We start from the raw sequence: 17,963 nt of genomic DNA, 5'->3' as shown, positions 1-17,963 counted from the left end.
CTGTCGGTCAGCAGACGGGCTCCTGAAGGCAGGGAAGAGGTCAGGTTGTTGTCCTGTGATTTTCTGCTCCGCCCCTCCAGGGTCTCGGGGTCATGGCTTTCGAGGGAACAAGGCAGGCAAGGGAAGAATGCTGTTCCAAAACACTGTATCTGTTTTTGGAAAAAGTCATTACCTGAAATAAGGATTTGGGTTACCTACTGTCCTTGGCCCGCCCAAGGTTGTTCCATTTTTTCCTAATATGGTTTTCTTGAGAATTTTTCCATGATGCTGAGTGTCTATGGCTGGTGGTGCCGGGTAGGTTAGGCTGTTATGTTTTGCTAAAACTTGCTATTGTGTGTCGTGTTACATCGTTCTGTTCATCTATGATTGATTGTTGATCAGTTAGATCAGGTAGGCTGTTTCTCTGTAAAGTCCTTAGAGACATGCTTGTGATGAATGGTTGTGAGCTTGAACTTTAAAGCGGTGGTACGACACCCTCTTTTTTGATTTTGTTGACATCTTTGGTGCGAAGCGCTCATCGCTGTGATGTTTATGCACTGAACTTCCCAGAGATCACCTGTCAATCAAACAGTACTGTGACATCTTTGTCCTTGGATTTTCTGTCAATGAAGTTTGAGTTTCTGTAGTCAGCCATGGTGGCTGTCGCTGCTCATGCTAACTATCCAGTTCTTCTTCTGTTTATTCAAAACAAACTGCTTTTGCTGCTGCAAGAAACGTAAGACGCATCACTTCCTGTAAGCCAGAGGATTTTTCCCAGGAAAGAGCTACCAGACTCCGGGGGTTTTAGAACAGCAAATGTAAAAGCTTTCATGAACTGGCTGTAGATTGAATCACTGTTCTATCAGTCAGTGATAGAGAGCAGCAAAATAGATATTTGTTTTCATTTTGTGCTATCAATCATTTTGTGTCTTGGCAGATTTCTCATTTTGGAATGACAAGTCTAGCCAGCGATTCTTGTTTTAGTTGGGACACAAGTGAAGGGGTTGGGTCAGTTTTTCCAGCTAAATTATGCACATTCACATCTTCTATGCTGGATAAGGATGAAACTTAAAGAGAGAAATGCACAATTTGCTATAATCTTGCTCCAAGGTCTCAGTTTTTCAGGGACACTTTACTGTGAATCATCCCTTGACCTTCTTTCTGTCTCTTTCTCCTGCAAATTTATCCCCTGGATTATTTTAATTTTTTAAATATTTTTGAGGCATTATTAGGTAGCATGTGGTCTTGTGGGGAGAGATAGGAAAGATACCAGCTATGTTGCACATGCACACAAACTCACTCCCTTGCTCACAAACTCACCCACACACACTCTCACACACAGACTCCCAGACTCCCATGGTACTGTGTGTCACAGCCATCCATCCAGATTGTGAAAGCAGTGTGTTTTTCGCCCCTAGCGGCTAGGGTTCGTGCGGTGACGAGCGGACGTGTCGGCGACAGTCATAACTCACTGACTTCCAGCTTAATGACTGGCTGAGCCGGACTGACAGCCGAGCTCCCCGACAGCCTCCCATGGCCGGACCGCTACAGCGGGCCGATGGAGACGAACAAACTGGCCTCGCCGGGAGAGCTGAGTGAAGGCTCCACCAGCCGTTTTCAATATAGCATGTTTATATTAAATCCCAAAAGCCAGCGGGTGCCATGTGGAGATATCCTGTAGTCAGCATGCAAGAATCACCGCACACACAGAGGTTGAAAGGCTTGTTCCTTTAATAATCCACGATATTTAGTATGAAAAGTGTAAAAAAAATATCAATGAAAACGGTGAACATTCCCTTGACCGCTGGGTGAGTTCTTGTAAATTTCATATACTGTAAATATTATATACTGTCTCCTTTGTTCATTTCTGCTTATCCTGTTTTGTGCGGCACTCACACTAAATTTATCTGATCAACTCAAGAGACTCATTACATTTTACACCATTCTTTTCAGTTTCTTGAAAAACAGTTTTCCCCCTAAGGCTTTTTCATTAATTTACTCATTGGCCCAAGGAGTGACTTCATCATTCGTACAAGCACCGCAGTTGCTAAAAAGAAACTACCAGACGATGCAAATGGGCCAAGAAAATGGATTTGCATTGCTGCATAAAAGACTTGAAACTGCTGCTCGCTTACTCTCTCTCTCTTTCTCTCCCTCTGTCTGTTTTTCAGCTCTTCCCTCTGTCTTCCCTCGCTCTGCTCTGTCTTTCATCCTGCACAGTTCACCTCTTTGTTCCTTACAGACACCCAGCTGTCTATTCCCTTTGCTCTCTCCCTCCCTCTCTCTCCCTCTCTCTCTCTCTCTCTCTCTCTCTCTCTCTCTCTCTCTCTCTCTCTCTCCCCCTCTCTCTCTCTCTCTCTCTGGTTGTGGTGGGATGCAGACTGCTGTAGGTGACTTGGATCGCTCCAGACAGCGGGAGGGAGACGAGTGTCTGTCTGGGACGCTCAGAGGACGACCGACTGGCTCGTCCTTCTCTCTCTCTCTCTCTCTCTCTCTCTCTCTCTCTCTCTCTCTCTCTCTGACATAGACCTGAGTGGGAGCCACTGGAGCAAAACAAGGGAGGGAACCAGAAAAAAAAGAGAGAGAAACCATTCAAACGAGAGGAAGATTTAATTTGAGAGACTGAAAGGGCGATTGGTCATGTTTTCAATCCAAATAATGAATAATCTAAGTATGGGTTGAATGTCTGAACTGTTGGTTTTGAAGATGTACATTTTAATTTGAATGCCGTGCACTGCCTTGGCAATAGAGAGAGATTAGAGAGAGAGAAAATGAGAGAAAATTCATGTTTATGTGTTTGAAACAGTGAATGTCCACAGCACAGTCTGAGAGAAAGAGATGGCGTGAGAGACAGACAGAGATAGAGAGACAGACAGAGAAAGCGAGAGAGTGAAAATGGGAAGAAGCGATGAAATGCTCTGGCTCAGAAAAGAGAGATTATTCCAAGAAGTAGTGCAGCAGAGGGCGAGATAGCCCGACTGGCAGGGATCAGTTAATCCCTCACAGTGGTGGTCTTGGCTTTGGCCTACATTTAAATGGAGTTCTTGTTTTTACAGTTTGGGGTGCTTCAGTTTTTCATCCTCCTCCTTGTGTGGCATTATACACAGTAATATTGATTTTTCCCTGTGCTGGAAATACACAGTGAGCATGTTACTCGTCCCTCTGGTATTGACTTTCGTATTTTCCTGGAGACAGACTGGCATCCAGGAAAGCTAAATTGTCGGAAGCGAAAAAGTACATTTTTTATGTTTGCATTTGCCGCATTTTTAGTAGACACGCTCATCCAGAGCAACTTACAGTGAGTGCGAGAGTAGAATAAGCTTCAATTCCCAGATCACCAATATGACACGCAACCAAAAGTAAGGAATGCAAGGGTCAGAGCCACAGTCTCCTGGAAATATTCCTGTGACCTAAAATATTCTCTCTTGTTCTTCCATATCACAGTTGTAGCTTTGTAGTCTGTGCAACTGGACTCAATTCTGTGTGTGTGTGTGTGTATGTGTGTGTGTGTGTGTGTGTGTGTGTGAGAGTGGAGGGTGCTCCGTCCACTATCAACAGGGAAGTGCTGAATTACACCATTGTGTCCTCATTACAGCCACTTTTGTGTGGAAGGTGGCAGCTGTTAATCTTGGCACACGGCTAGAGCGCTTGGATTATCACATGAGTACACACGCACGCACACACACACACACACACACACACACACACACAGGGTATGTGGCTCTGATAAGCTGTGGCCAGCAGCCTTTAGATTCATGAAGCAGCTACTGTTCCTCATTGTTTTCAATGGCTATCAGTGCTTGTCTCTCTCTCTCTGTCTTTGTGACTCAATCTCATGCTGCTCTTTTGTGGCGTTCTCTGCGGTGATAGTAGTTCCCTTTACAGTCCAGAACAGAAAGTCTATTGAGTCGACCCGTCATGGGACAGATGAAATCGCCATGGCTGCACTGACCCTGCTGTGACTCGATGCAGTGAAAATGCCTGAGGCTATGAGGAAATAAAGCGATGTCTCAAACCACATATTGTCCCTCTGAATCCTTGTTGCTGTTTTGCCACCATGTGTAACTCTTTTCCATCTCTCTGTCTGCCTCTCTCCCTCTTTCTCTCTCTGCCTCTCTCTCTGTCCTCCAGTTGGGATGTCCTGAATCAGTCCGCCGGGCCCAGAGAGGGGTGTGCTGATGGGACCTGCTGCGCCACCATGAGCCTACAAGATGGCGGCTGCGGCTACGCTAGCGGCGCTAATGTGGCCACCGCTAGCGGCAGCATGCGGCGGCGCCTGGAGGACCAGGAGTTCACCCTGCGCGTCTACCCGGGCGCCCTGGCTGAGGGCACCATCTACTGCCCCGTCAGCGCCCGCAAGAGCACCACGGCCGCTGAAGCCATCGAGCGCCTCATCGAACGGCTGCGCCTGGAGCGGACCAAATGCTACGTGTTGGCCGAGGTGAAGGAGTTCGGCGGGGAAGAATGGATCCTCAACCCGGGCGACTGTCCCGTTCAGCGGATGATGCTGTGGCCGCGAAACGCCCTGGAGAACCGCAGCGGCCTGGGCAGCGGCGACGACTACCGCTTCCTCCTGCGGGAGAAGAACCTGGACGGGTCCATCCACTACGGCGGCAGCCTGCAGATGTGGCTGCGGGTGACTGAGGAGCGCCGGCACATGGTGGAACGGGGTTTCCTCCCCCAGCCTGCAGGGAGCGAGCACCCGGCCGACCTCTGCGCTCTGCCGGAGCTGACGGAGCGCGCCCTTTTGGAGAGTCTCCGCGCGCGCTTCCGCCAGGAGAAGATCTACACTTACGTTGGAAGTATTCTTATTGTGATAAACCCGTTCCAGTTCTTGCCAATCTACAACCCCAAATATGTCAAAATGTACGATAACCACACACTGGGGAAGCTGGAGCCCCACATTTACGCAGTGGCGGATGTGGCGTACCACGCCATGCTACAGCGACGGAGGAACCAGTGCATAGTCATTTCTGGCGAGAGCGGTTCTGGGAAAACCCAGAGCACCAACTTCCTGATTCATCACTTGACTGCCCTCAGCCAGAAGGGATTCGCCAGCGGGGTGGAGCAGATCATCCTGGGGGCGGGGCCTGTGCTGGAGGTAAGGAGCTGATTGGACAATAAATGTGTCCTCTCGCCGTTTTGTACAAATGTCATGAGTTATTTATTAATTACCTCCGCCAAAGAGGTTATGTTTACCCTTCTTAGTTTGTCTGTCTGTCTGTCAGCAGGATGTCTCAAAAACATATGAACCAGATTTCCATGAAATTTGGTTGACAGATCGGCCTTGAGCCAAGAGACAGTTGATTTGATTTTGCTGGTGATCCGGATCTGGGACTTCCGCCATTAGACAACATTAGTCATATCTACTTACAGAGATAGAGACTTGATTCCAAGTCCTAAGGGCATGTTGCAGGGTCAAGAAATCAACTTATAATGTCTTTGGGTGTAACAACAAGTTGGAGAATTGTTCAGCGTTGGCGAAGGTTTGTGCTCTTGGAGTGCCTTATAGTTGACTGTGGTACGGCTGTAAGATCACTGCAGTCGAGTCCAAGTTAACACCAAGACCAAAATAGGGTCCAAGTCAAGACTGAGACTAGAGTGAGTTGAGTCTGAATAGAGACAAACAGCAAAATAGTCAGCAAATCTTTCAAAAGAGCAATTGAGAGAGTGGATCTTGCAGATGATGATGATGGAGGATGATGCCTCCTAAATTCAGAAATAAAAAGTTTTATACTAAATGTCCTCTATTAAACAAAGCATCCAGTTCAGCTGTGTTTAGTGGCATTCATCAGTTTTACTAACAGTGAGCTATATGGTTGATAGCTGCACTGACTCTGTGCTGTTAGACAGCGGATGTGCTGCAAGCTGAAGCCCAGCTGAATGCGAGCCATGTGTTGTGAATTAGAAGCCTTGGTTCGAGGGAGGAAGTGACAAAAGCCAGTCGAAATCTGAAGAGCAGTCAGCAGGTTATTTCTCTGAGGGAGGAATGTCAGCGCATGAGACGAGGCATGAAATGGATTATAGAAACGTTCTTCTGAAACTGGAATGCTTCGACATGCGGGGAAACCTATATTTAGCCTGGCTTTGCCACATATGACTTTTCGTATGTATCATTTGACCCAGAAACTGGGTTTTGCACAGAGTCCAATCTTTGGATTTATAGCTTTGGTGGAAAAAAACCTAATGGAATGTTGCCTAATCCGGCCCGGATTATGAATCAATAATGGATTATGGATTATGGAATTTCATTGGGAATTTTATGCTTGGAGATCTAAGGTCTATTCAAGGGCAACATCGCCCTCATACTGCTTAACTAGATTTATGACATGCCCTGTGTGCTTCAGCCTTATAAATGTGATTGGCTGCCATATGGGGGAGCCTCAATGAGCTCTGCGCCTCCTCACTGTTTGTTGTTTTCTGGCAGCCATTTTGTTCTATAATGCACAGCATCCTGTCAGGGCGGATGGGGATGTCATGTCAATATGCAGCTGTTCTCCATGTGCATCCCATGTGGAGGTCTGTACAGTAAAATGAGGCCTCTGTATGGTCAGTTGGGTGTATGGTTAGTCATCTGGAAATCATGAATCACCTTTTAAACCTCATCTCTGCTTTTGCGGGAAAAAAGCCTTGTAACTCCAACTTTGGTGTTTTTGCTTTTCTTACTTGAATTGTAAATTGTTCACAAGGTCCCTGACGCCTGTTAAAACCCCCATTACATAATCTAGAAAAAATATGCAGGCATCCATGAGAAAAAGGAAGTCAAAATTTCTGCAAAACATAAGCTTTGGAGGCACGTAGACTTTGTGTGACCATCCCATACACTGCTCGTCAAATGTTTGGGGACACACCGTATTTTTCTTTATTTTTACTATTTTCCACATTTTAGAATAATAGTAAATGCATCACAACTATGAAATAACACAAATGGAATTATGCAGTGACCAAAAAAGGGTTAAACAAATCAAAACTATCTGATATTTTGGATTCTTTAAAGCAGCCGCCCTTTGCCTTGATGGAAAGGCAAAGGCTTTGGAAAGAAATTCATACATAGGATCAACTTCATTATTTATATTTGTCTAAGAAACAAATTTCAAGCATTTAAGCATAAGCCTTTAGATCAAAATGGCTTTAAGAGAATGAAAAACATAGTACATTCAATCAGGTGTGTCTAAACTTTTGACGGGCAGTGTATAATCCTTGCTCAGTAAAAAATCAGACGCATTACATGGATTGAAAACGACTGGAAAATGGCTGAATTGTGTAGTTTTACCGGACAGCTGTGTTTCATCCCGTCCTGTACTCGGACACAGTTGCAGTTGTGAGTTGGTGCTAATTTGACGCTGGTGACTGAATACCTGTCGGGCCTCAGATGCCAGCGGCAGCAGCTCTGTGAGGAATGAAAGACCTGTTGTGATAATAGCAGAGATAAGGGAACGCTACTCTATGAGGAAGTAGATACTGTTCGGTGGCTTGTGTACTCTGTGTGAGCGTGTGTGTGTGAGCGTGTGTGTGTGTCCCATGTAATCACTTCCCCATCAATCACCTGTTTGACCGAGCGGTGGGAACCAACGTACACAGTTTATATGTTGAGGATGAGAGGAAGTGAAGGGAGAGTGGCGCTGAACAGGAAAAACCCCCTAAAAGACTTTAACACTGTTGAAAAAAAACACCTATTAGCAATGTACTTTGCATTTCTGAGTGCATTTTATTGATTGGCGGTATATTTTTTGTGTGTATAACCTGCTAAACATAGACAACATGACATCACATCATTTACCATGCAGCCACAATGGAGTTTGATCGCAGAAAATCTTCCAACTATCTAAAACATCAACGGTAAATGTCAAGTTTTGGTGTCAGTTCGTCAAAATCAAAGAACAGCAGCTTCTCTCTAGACTCACCATTTCACAGCAATGTTCAACAATCATCAGAAAATCTCTCTTTACAGCTGGATGCTACAAGTTCAGTCACAGTCACTGGGGGTTGTCAAAAGGCATTCTGGGAAATGTAGGAAATCACTAACTTGAGCAGAAGTTTAATTTCATGGAGGATTTCAGGATTTCACAACATTTCATCACAAAATAACTCCTGGAGTGAATGAACTCAACATCACAAATTGATGATATATATAACAGCATAAGGGTCGAATTTTGTGTACTTATAATGAGAATCACTTTTTTTCAGGAACATATTGATAACTTATGAAGTGATATACAGTAAGTAGGCATGCATACTGATACACATGGTACAGGGACAACAGGACCTCATATTGAATACAAAGGGGCCAGTGCAGAATAATAGACTATACATATATCACTCTCCAGTATTCTTTAGTCTTTTGCATTACACACTAACCCTCCTCAGTGTGTTACAGTCACAAGAAAACAACATTTCGATCGGTGTCATGCCATTAGGGAAAGAAAAGCAGTTTTATATGATCCGAGGAAAATCTGTGATGGTATTACTGGTTGGATTTTTTTTATGTTCGCTTACTGGTATGCCATGAAGTAACCTCTAGAGATGCACTGTTTTCCAGGAAATAAAAGTAATGGTTTATAAATATAAAAATACAATGTATAAATATATTTTTTGGCATAGGTGTATATTATGACATGGAAAATTCGCTCACAGGGTGAAAAAGTCCCGTTTTTTATTTCACTCTGACTTTAAAACCGTACATGCCAAAGCAGCTACATCACATTGTGTGAACTTTTTACTCCTGTTCAGCACAGTAACGCTCCATCCACCTGTTCGCACTCTGTAAACAACGTCCAACATTAACCAGCCTTCAGCTATAGCTCTTTCCTGTGGGTCCGTGGAGCTGTCGATACGCTCCCGGACAGCTGAACATGACGTCCACATTTACGGCGCTGTTCGCTTCATACGAACAACAGCTGGATTCAGGCAGGAATGCATGAGCTGCTGCGAAACGCCCCGGGGCCTGACATTCTTCGCCCCACAGAGCCGGACCCGAGTCGGTCAGCAGCGAGCCCTCTGGGGTAAAAAGTTTACCGCCGGCCAAGGCACGAGGCTGCTGAGCTGAACCAGCCGAATTCTTTGGTTTCCTCAAGTTGTAATGCCAATTACAGAACCGTTCGCCTCGGTCAGACGCTGCCGCTGCTCTAGTGAAACTTTGAATGTTCGCCCGGGGCAAAAAAAAAATCAGGCTGAAAGTATGAGGTCAGCAAGGCTTTTTAGATGCATCTTAAAGGCACGCTTGGTTTGTGGAAGTATTACAATTTAGATGTTTGTGGGTTCTTTTTTGGTTCCCTAATATGTTCAGTAGCTTCATTTCCCTTTCCTCTCCCTGGGTAGCAGTCGATAAAGCTGTGTCATCTCTGAATAAATGTTGAACTCTTTCTCCCTTCTATCTACTGTAGATATCTCTCTATGTTTGATATCTCTGTCTGTGTGTCTAGCTACGTCTGTCTGTCCAGTCGTCTGTTCTGTTGTTGGTCTGTCTTCGTCTGTCGGTCTATCTGCAAATCCATTTTTATTCCATTTTTTTGCAGACACTGGCTTAGTGAGCTGGTTGTGTTTGGAGCGGCTTCAACTTGTCTTGTAATGGAGAGAAAAAAAAACAGATATTACAGTAGGATTGTTATTCATTGGCAATCAACTTGATTAATCACAATATGAGTACGTTACATACTCCATAGACATAAATCCTCATCAAAAGTTTCCTGTGAATTTAAAAAAAAAAAGAAAATTGATGTTGCTAATACCAACTGACATCACGGCAAACAACTCATAGCTGAGATGAAGTGCAGAATGGCCTAACTTTATGGTCTTGTAAAATAATAACTGTATTTACATTGCAGTTTTCTAATACAAAGGTTATAAAATGCCTCACAATCAACACAACCAAAAGACACAAACAAGGAAGAAAACAAGAAAAGACAAAGACCTAGCCGTACCAGGAAACCTGTATAGTTTGTATAAATAGTGATAGTAATAACTGTATTTGTGCAGAACGTTTCTAAGACAAAGTTTGCAAAGCGGTTTCACATACGAGACAAACAGAAGATGGAGAAACAAGCGGTGGACGTCCAGACTTTTGGTCGTAGCGTTTGTTCCAGCAGGAAGAAACATCTTTCAGGATGAGCTACGCCTCGCTGGCGCGGGACGCTGTGGTTGGACCCAGATTTGGAGAACATTTGTATAAGTGCCTGTACACTAAGATAAGTCATTCTTCTGGATTCACTTAAGAAGCTTACTGCCAACTAGATGAATGGAGGGAGGGAGGGGAAGCTGTAGGCAACTGAAATATTATTTTTTATGTCTTGTTTTTTATATATATATATATTTTTACGTCGTATTATTTTAAGTCTTGTGTGTTCCACATTTGTTGGACACCATTTGAATGTGAAAAGGTAATCTTAACACCACGAGGGATGTTTTGAGGAATAATTCAAAGTGGGTTAAAAAAAAAAAAAGATAATTTCCCACAATAGATGCTTAGTCTGGGCAAAGCATGAATTTATTGCTCTTGGATATATTCTCAATTTTAGCCCAAAACAGTGAAAGCTCCCTTCTGCTCAGGGGAAATAAAGGAAAATAAATAAGATATTAGTGAGTGTGATATTTTATGAAAGTTGAAGATGAAACATTGAACCGTTTCTCAAAAGAAGGTGCTATGGTAATATATTAGTACAAGTTGTTCATGCAACCCACACACACCCACAGTAGAGCTCTCATGATACTTTGATACTGATTAAATGTGACATGAAACAAATAGATTAACGCTTGTGGAAAAACTCTTCTCAAATCTGTTACTGGTACTCCATACAGTACATACACTAACACACACACACACACACACACACACACACACACATGCACACACACACACACACACATATACACACACGCTGCGAGTTTGATGTAGCGTGAGTCTGATGCTTGCTGTTTGGTGCAGAGGCTAAAATCTGCTGCTTCTGGCTTCCTGCTCTCCCTCTCCTTCACCTCTGCATCTCTCTCTCTCTCTCTCTCTCTCTCTCTCTCTCTCTCTCTCTCTCTCTCTCTCTCTCTCTACCTCTCTCTCTCTCTCTCTCTCTCTCCCTCTCTTCCCTCCCTCTGTATTGGATCCAGCTGAGCAGTGTGGCCATCAGCCCTGCACTTCACATTGTGTTACCGTTAAGTGCCAGGTCAACAGCATCACAGGCGAAGGCTATTTCAGTCGTTCTTTGAGCCAGTGTGCAGGACTGTGTCTCCCACGCACCCAGAGATACAGGCAAAGACAGTCACATACACAAGCTAACGCACAAAATAAGATCAAAACAGAAAAATGTAGCTCACGCACATCCAAGCAGGCAGCTCCAAACACACTTAAATGGGCATGCGGGCATATCAGAGTAAACAATTAGGTTTTTGGGCATTTTGTTCCTTTTCGGGAGCAGTTTTATTGAACTATGAACTACATTAGCATTACATATTGGAAAATAAACACTCAATTTGTGCCACTAAGATTTGGTTTAACTTCATTCCCACTGCTGGAAACTGGCAGCAGGCTTTACAGAAGAGGATGGTGCCATTTTCCCCTCTCTGTCCCCAACCAGTCCATCTTCCATCCCTCGGTTGTTCAGTTTTTACAATATTGGTTGTTTTAGTTTTTGTTGACACAGTGGTTTATGTCAGGTAGAGCTGCAACTGACGATTATTTTCATTATTGAAATTTTTCTTGATTATATTTTCGATTAGTCTATAAAATGTCTAATATCTGTCTACTATCACAAGTTACCAGAGCTTCTTCAAACTGCTTACTGCAGCAACCAAAAAACCCCAAAGTAGGGTTTGATTATAACGCTAACGATATGAAACGGAGAAACCAAGCAAATCTCAGCATTTGTCAAACTGTCACCAGCAAATGTTTGGTATTTTTACGTAATAAATGACTAAAATGATTAATCAATTCAGCACTAGTTTGAGGTCAGTATTTTCTCCTGCTGTTGGCTGTGTTGTGCCGACATTTTCTACTGCTTCAGGCTACTTGGTTGTTTTCTGATCAAAAATGTGTCAATTTTTCTCCCCCAGAACGTACTAGAAAAAGAATCCCCTAGTCGTCGGCTCCAACACATCACCTACAGTGGCCCACGGGGGACAATAATCGCATTCATACACAAATATTTGTGACAACTTAATGAAAACAATATGAACTGGGTGGAATGCAAAAAAGGGTACTTCCACTTCAGTTTAATCTCACAGGCATTTTATGAATTTTTAAGACCGGTTTTGCTCTGAGCCGCCGTTAATTTCTGAACTGACTCTGGTGTACACACACACACACACACACACATACAGAGACATCCACACACACACTTCCACACTTTTGACAGCGGCCTAAATCTGTTCACCTCTGCTCAAGGTAAACCACAGCAGTGGAGACGGTAACTCGCTGTGAATGACTTTACTCATCTCTCAAGGACACAGTAGGGGAGGTGTGTGTGCGTGTGTGTGTGTGTGTGTGGGGTGAACTGTAAAAAAACAACAGCACAGTCTCCCTTTCCATTTAACATTTTAGGCAATTAACTGAGTGAGCAGATAGGTGTTCAGTGTCTTGATGAGGATTGTTGCAGGAATCAGTCTTGTGACTTTCTGGTTACTGGACGGTGTTTTGTAGCCGCCGGCCACCCTGGCGCTTCTCACAAACACAGTAGCTCAACCACATGGCAAACGCCGACCGTCAGCATTACATCACGCCAGCGGTATCGTCTAACAACTCGCTCTGCCCTGAACGCCCCCTGGAATCATTACTTGTCATAAAGAAAGCCTTTAATAATGCACCGCAGATGGTCAGTAACTGCAGCCCTGTGTAATTTGAGCCGCGCTCAGAGCCAAGCGACGGTGGAGATATGAGTGTATGGTGGGGTAGCGCTGACGGGAAGACAGCTGGCACGCTGATGGGAAGGACTTGGCTTCTGTGGCCGTTTGGGTCTGGTAGTCTGGTTGTTGCTTTGCAGTCAGGTGACCCGACATGCTGCTTTCTCTAAACTTGTCTCAATGTCACAGCCTATTGAATATCAGACAGTTCAATATTCAGATCATATTCGATATCTGACTATCCAAGACCAGACTTGGACTCACTTAATTGTGCAGTAGCAGACCTGGGTATTTTTTTGCAAATACTGTTTCTTGTTTTGCAGCATTCGTTTTGCCCAGCTTAAAGGGCCAGCTGATTGGAGTTTGTCACATGCATTGATATTAAGCACCAGGCCAAATTCATCCAATCAGAGAATGTTGTCTGAAAGCTACCAAAATACTGTCCTGTTAGTGATAACTTGCCTATATAAAAACAGAATTGTACTAAAAGGCTTCAGGTTGACTAAAACAAACTTTAAGTAGTATTTCAAATAATTATTTCACCCAGGTCTGGCAGCAAGTGATGTAACTTATCATACGTGCAATATACTTTATGATATGGACTGGAAAGCTAGACTTAAGTAGCGTGTTTGAATTTACTCTTACTATTACACTGATGTCACCTTGGCTTTGAATGCAACACAGTCCTTACAGTGCCTGTTTGTAGCTTGGCTTACTCAGTAGTTTTTCCAACCCCATGCTCCTGCAGCCTTGACAACATATGTAATCTTTACAGCTCCTAAGATGCTGTAGTTTGACTGACACCCCTACAGGACAGCATCAGGTCTGACATTTTACTGGGTGAGAGGTAGATCACTAAGGTTCATTCTGTCCTGGGCGACTCCCTGGTGTTACAGTTAGCGAATCCCCCCCTGCAGTCATTCTGTGCTTCTGACAATTAAAGCTAACCCAGATAAGACCAGGCTAAAGGTTTGTGTCACATCAGCCAGTTCATCTGCGCCCGTGTTCCTCACCTGGTGATCCAGGACCTAAAAGTGGCTCACAAGAGTATACGACAGGGACAAAGAGCAGTTTAGATGGGAGAATACTGTGTTCTCCGCTCTGTCGAGAAGTGACTTCATGGCTAAGGTAAAATTTTGGTCCTGATGCAAAAAAAAAGTTGGGAATCTGCACAATAATTTGCACGTTTTCTAACTCTCTCAAATGTTTCTCTGCAAGTCTTCATGGTGCTGAAGTCCTGTAGAAGCCCTCTAAAGCTGAGAGTTTGTCAGGTTTTATGCCGGTACAAAAAAAAGGTTTTTGACATTGGGTTGGAGCAGACTATACTAAGCTGTCAGGGGAAGATGAACAGGGAGGAAGAGACAGGTTTACCTCATCCCTGTCTCTCTTTTAGAAGCTGGACGGACTGCTTAGGTTGATCCACACAGAAACTAGATCTGAACAAAAGAAGTGCTCAGTTTTTCCGTAAACCTCATGCTTCCGATGGGAAACACCCATTATTTACATTTTAGGCAGTGTGTAGCTCTTGCTCTTATCCAGAACGATCTACAATAAATGAGCTGGGGTCTTGCTGTGTCTTGCCCAAGGACACTTTGATAGGACACATGGCTGTTGACGGGCTGTTGTGGGGATTGAACCAATGACGTTTTAGGTACAAGATGGACTCCCAAACCACCAGGACACTTTGCCGCTAGGCCACTCAGTGGACTAGCGAACTGTCCAGGGTGTCTCCCTGTCGTCTGCCCAGTGTATTCTGGGATAATCTCCAGCCCCCCGTGACCCTGAAAAGGATTAAACGGGTAGAGAAAATGAATAAATGAATTAACATTTCGCTTTTGCATTAACTCAGTTTTGGTCCTAGTCTTCTATTTTTCCCACTACAGCTTCCACTATAAACCACCACTACCTGTTCTGTTACATTTTTTGTATGAGTTGCTAGTATTTGGACAATATATATTTTCTTTTAATTATTATTTTTAAAGTCATTATTTATTATATTTTCTATAGCAGTCGGATGTCATACACATCCAAAAAAATTCATAAATCATTGATACTTTCATTTCAAAATAATATAAAATAATTTCGAAAATAATAATAAGTAAATAAACAAAAGTAAAGACAATACAGAAAAATACAGAAAATGCAGGAAAAAAAACATACATTTGTAGGCATATGTATTCCATATTGTGTCAGTTATTTTCTTATCATATATATACACACCTATATAACCGTAAACATAAACACATGCCAACTGTACGTACATATCGCTGCTGTTCTTCCTCTCTATTTCAAAGGCTGAATTGGGTGATTTATGACAGGTTCCCACATTTCTTCTTATATTTCTGATTGAATTTGGACATTTGGACAATGAGGGCAGCCCACCCTTGCCTCATGCACTTCAAGGTGGGCCCGCCGCTCGCATGACAACCACACAGCGCTGCCTCAAATCGTCTGGACGGCTGGCTGAGGCTTTGAGTCTGACCCCAGCTGTGTGGCGCTGTGTCTGGGGGCAGAGGGACTGGGGGCTCCTGGGGCGCTGCGGGGCCCAGATTACAGCCCGCCTTTGTTCTGGCTGTGGCCGTCAGACCGGCCTGCCTGTTGGAGTAGAAAGCCACGCGGGCTCCTTCACCAGATGGTTCCTATCCAGATGTCCCCCCTGCTCTTAACCAGGCCCTGAGGGACAAGACCTGTCTCCTGTGGCTGAGATGGATGGCTCCAGGTAGTGCCGAGGCCCTCTGGTTTAAAACGTGTGTTGCTTTGTGTGTGTTCAAAGGCTTGCGTTTCCTTAAGTAATGTGTGTTTATGTGTGCAAGCGCTTGAGGAGAGCTGCCCCGTACCCTTATCCTGCACCACAGACCCCGGGATTGGAGACAGTCTCAAAGCTTTAAATCCCATGTAGCCTTGGCATATGGACACACTTACAGTAACAGTACCGGGGCCGCTATGGATGAACCCGGCGCACCCACTGAACCTGGCAGAGCGAATGAAAACCTTAAGGCCCGTGACGAGGTTGTCGGTCCTCAATGGGTCATGCATGAAGGCACCTACGCTTGAGGCATGATGTGTCTCTGTGTGTTGTAGGGAAGCTGTTTTTATTCCCACTTGAATGAGGGGGGACACTGCTCTGCCTGCTTTCCACTACTCTGTGTGTGTGAGTGTGTGTGTGTGTGTGTGTGTGTGTGTGTGTGTGTGGTGCTATCCCCTGTGCCTGTCAGAACGCGTTAGCAGTCGGCTCTCCCAGCAGCGTGGGGATAGCGGATATGCCTCCCTGACTGAGTGTGTCCCTGCTCTTTAAATCACAATGAGACATCCAAAAGCTCTCTACTATCAGGAAGGGTTTCTGCAGAGGGCAGGCCGGCTTTATTGCACAGCATTAGATACCGCACTGTGCACGAGGGAGCGCTTCCCTTACTGAATGGTCACATCAGCTCTCATTCATCCTTTGCACATGCTGGAGTCTTAACATGGCTGTTCGACCCAAGGATGCACTCAGCCCCTCTTGATTTAGTAATAACTAAGTACGGCAAAACACTGTTTCTGGGCAAAATCTTCCTACTTCTGTATTCTCCTACACAGTCTGTTTCGTCTGCAGACTGCTCTTGTGCATTGCAGTTTAAATCCTAGCTTTTCTCCAACAGCAGAATGGGTCTCTCTTTCATTACATGTGGCTTAACAATAGCCGCCCCCTTTACCTCAGAGGGCCTTGCGCTAGCTAGCTAGCATGGGCTTGTTTTGGCTAATCATGCAGCCTACCTCGGGCCCTGCATGTTCCTGTTAGCACTTCCATCCCTATAATCCATATCCTCTGGGCAGCGAACACTCTTCGATGCGCTCCCAAACATCTGTTCCCTGGATTATCCTCATCTCCTTCTCATTCTGTCTTTCTCTGGAGCATTCCCTCTTTCCTCTCTCAGGAAGCTCAGTACAGTGTTCGTTTATCCCAGCAGACAGCTGTACATAGTGTACTGAAACACTCGTTGGTCATACAGTTGAACTGGACAAGGTTCAACGTGCCATCAACCGCCAATTTTTCCACTCCTGCTGCTTCTTTCTATTGAACAGCGGCAGCCCGGGGAATTATTTCCCACCGTTTGCTCAGTCTGAACTTCTTAATTTGTATCAATTGGTTATTGTTATGTCTAGTGGGCTCTCCGTTTTTTTGTACAATACTCTAATGACTCTCTCATGTAGGAAATACCGACTCTGAGTGGAGGCAGCGATGATTTCCACATCCACCAAATGTGCAGTGCACACGCCGAGAGGCGCGCATGTTGTTGTGCAATCGACATGAATTAAACAAACGCGTTATCACAGCTGAATTCTCCCGCTGAAGTGTTGAAGAGCAATAATTCATGTGAGTAGGGAGAGCTGGTTCTCAGTGAAATCTCATCGTTTTAATGGTGAAGATGCGGTGCCAGTGTCTTATCTCTGTGTGTGTGAATACGCTGAGTTAGCCTGCTTCTACATGATTAGCCAGGGAGTGTTAACTGAGTTAGGAGTTAAGAGTTTTATTATTGGGTGGATGTTCTGTGGAGTTGAAGATAAACTTGATTCCAAGAAGTCAAACTGTGGCTTTACCCTCAGGTAGGAATGCATCCATGCTAAATTCGGGTATTGGTATCAGAATTTCACCAGTATTGAAAGCTGATACGAAGATCTGTGGGTCAGAAATTAAAGCAAAGTGACTTGCTTTCTTGCCTTTTAAGTAGAGAAAACATCTGACATAGCATGATGTTAGATCTCTCCAATGGAGGAAAATGCTTAATATCTCAATTTTTATTGTCCAGTGACCCTAAATTAAAGTCTGTATTGTTCAGAAGTATAATGGCTCCCATCAGTATTCGGTGTTAGGCAATATTTGAGGTTAAATGGCAATGGAAAAAGTAACATTGGTTCATCAGTCACGCTTCCACATGGCTGTCCTGTCTGACTCCGCCCACCAGGTTTAGTGAAAGCCTTGCGACAGGAAATTGATAGTCCAAATGGGCCTGATTGAATCTCAGCCTGCTTACGCGGTGTCAGGCCAATCAGACGCAGATGAGATTAAAGACATTAGGAGCCTTAGCTGGACATAAAGCCATCTGGGCCAATAGGAAAGATTGAGCGAACTAGATCTGCATTAGTGACCTCGTCCACTTTAACCCGTTAACTACAGTGTCATC

At 44.4% G+C, this 17,963-nt stretch overlaps 1 protein-coding gene across 1 annotated transcript in view; it reads left to right on the top strand.

Annotated features, from left to right (window-relative positions):
• LOC139929429 (unconventional myosin-IXAa-like) overlaps nucleotides 1-17,963 on the top strand; it is a 144,134-nt gene that overhangs the window by 29,796 nt on the left and 96,375 nt on the right. The window contains exon 2 of the mRNA XM_078283250.1: nucleotides 4,111-5,080. Within this exon, the coding sequence (XP_078139376.1) occupies nucleotides 4,178-5,080 (903 nt within the window). The 5' untranslated portion in view covers nucleotides 4,111-4,177. The remainder of the gene's footprint in view (nucleotides 1-4,110; nucleotides 5,081-17,963) is intronic.

The sequence above is a fragment of the Centroberyx gerrardi genome, chromosome 4 (genome assembly GCF_048128805.1).
Source record: "Centroberyx gerrardi isolate f3 chromosome 4, fCenGer3.hap1.cur.20231027, whole genome shotgun sequence".
Lineage (NCBI taxonomy): Eukaryota > Metazoa > Chordata > Actinopteri > Beryciformes > Berycidae > Centroberyx > Centroberyx gerrardi.
The sequence above is the reverse complement of the archived record's forward strand: the minus strand, read 5'-3'. Positions and strand labels throughout refer to the sequence as shown.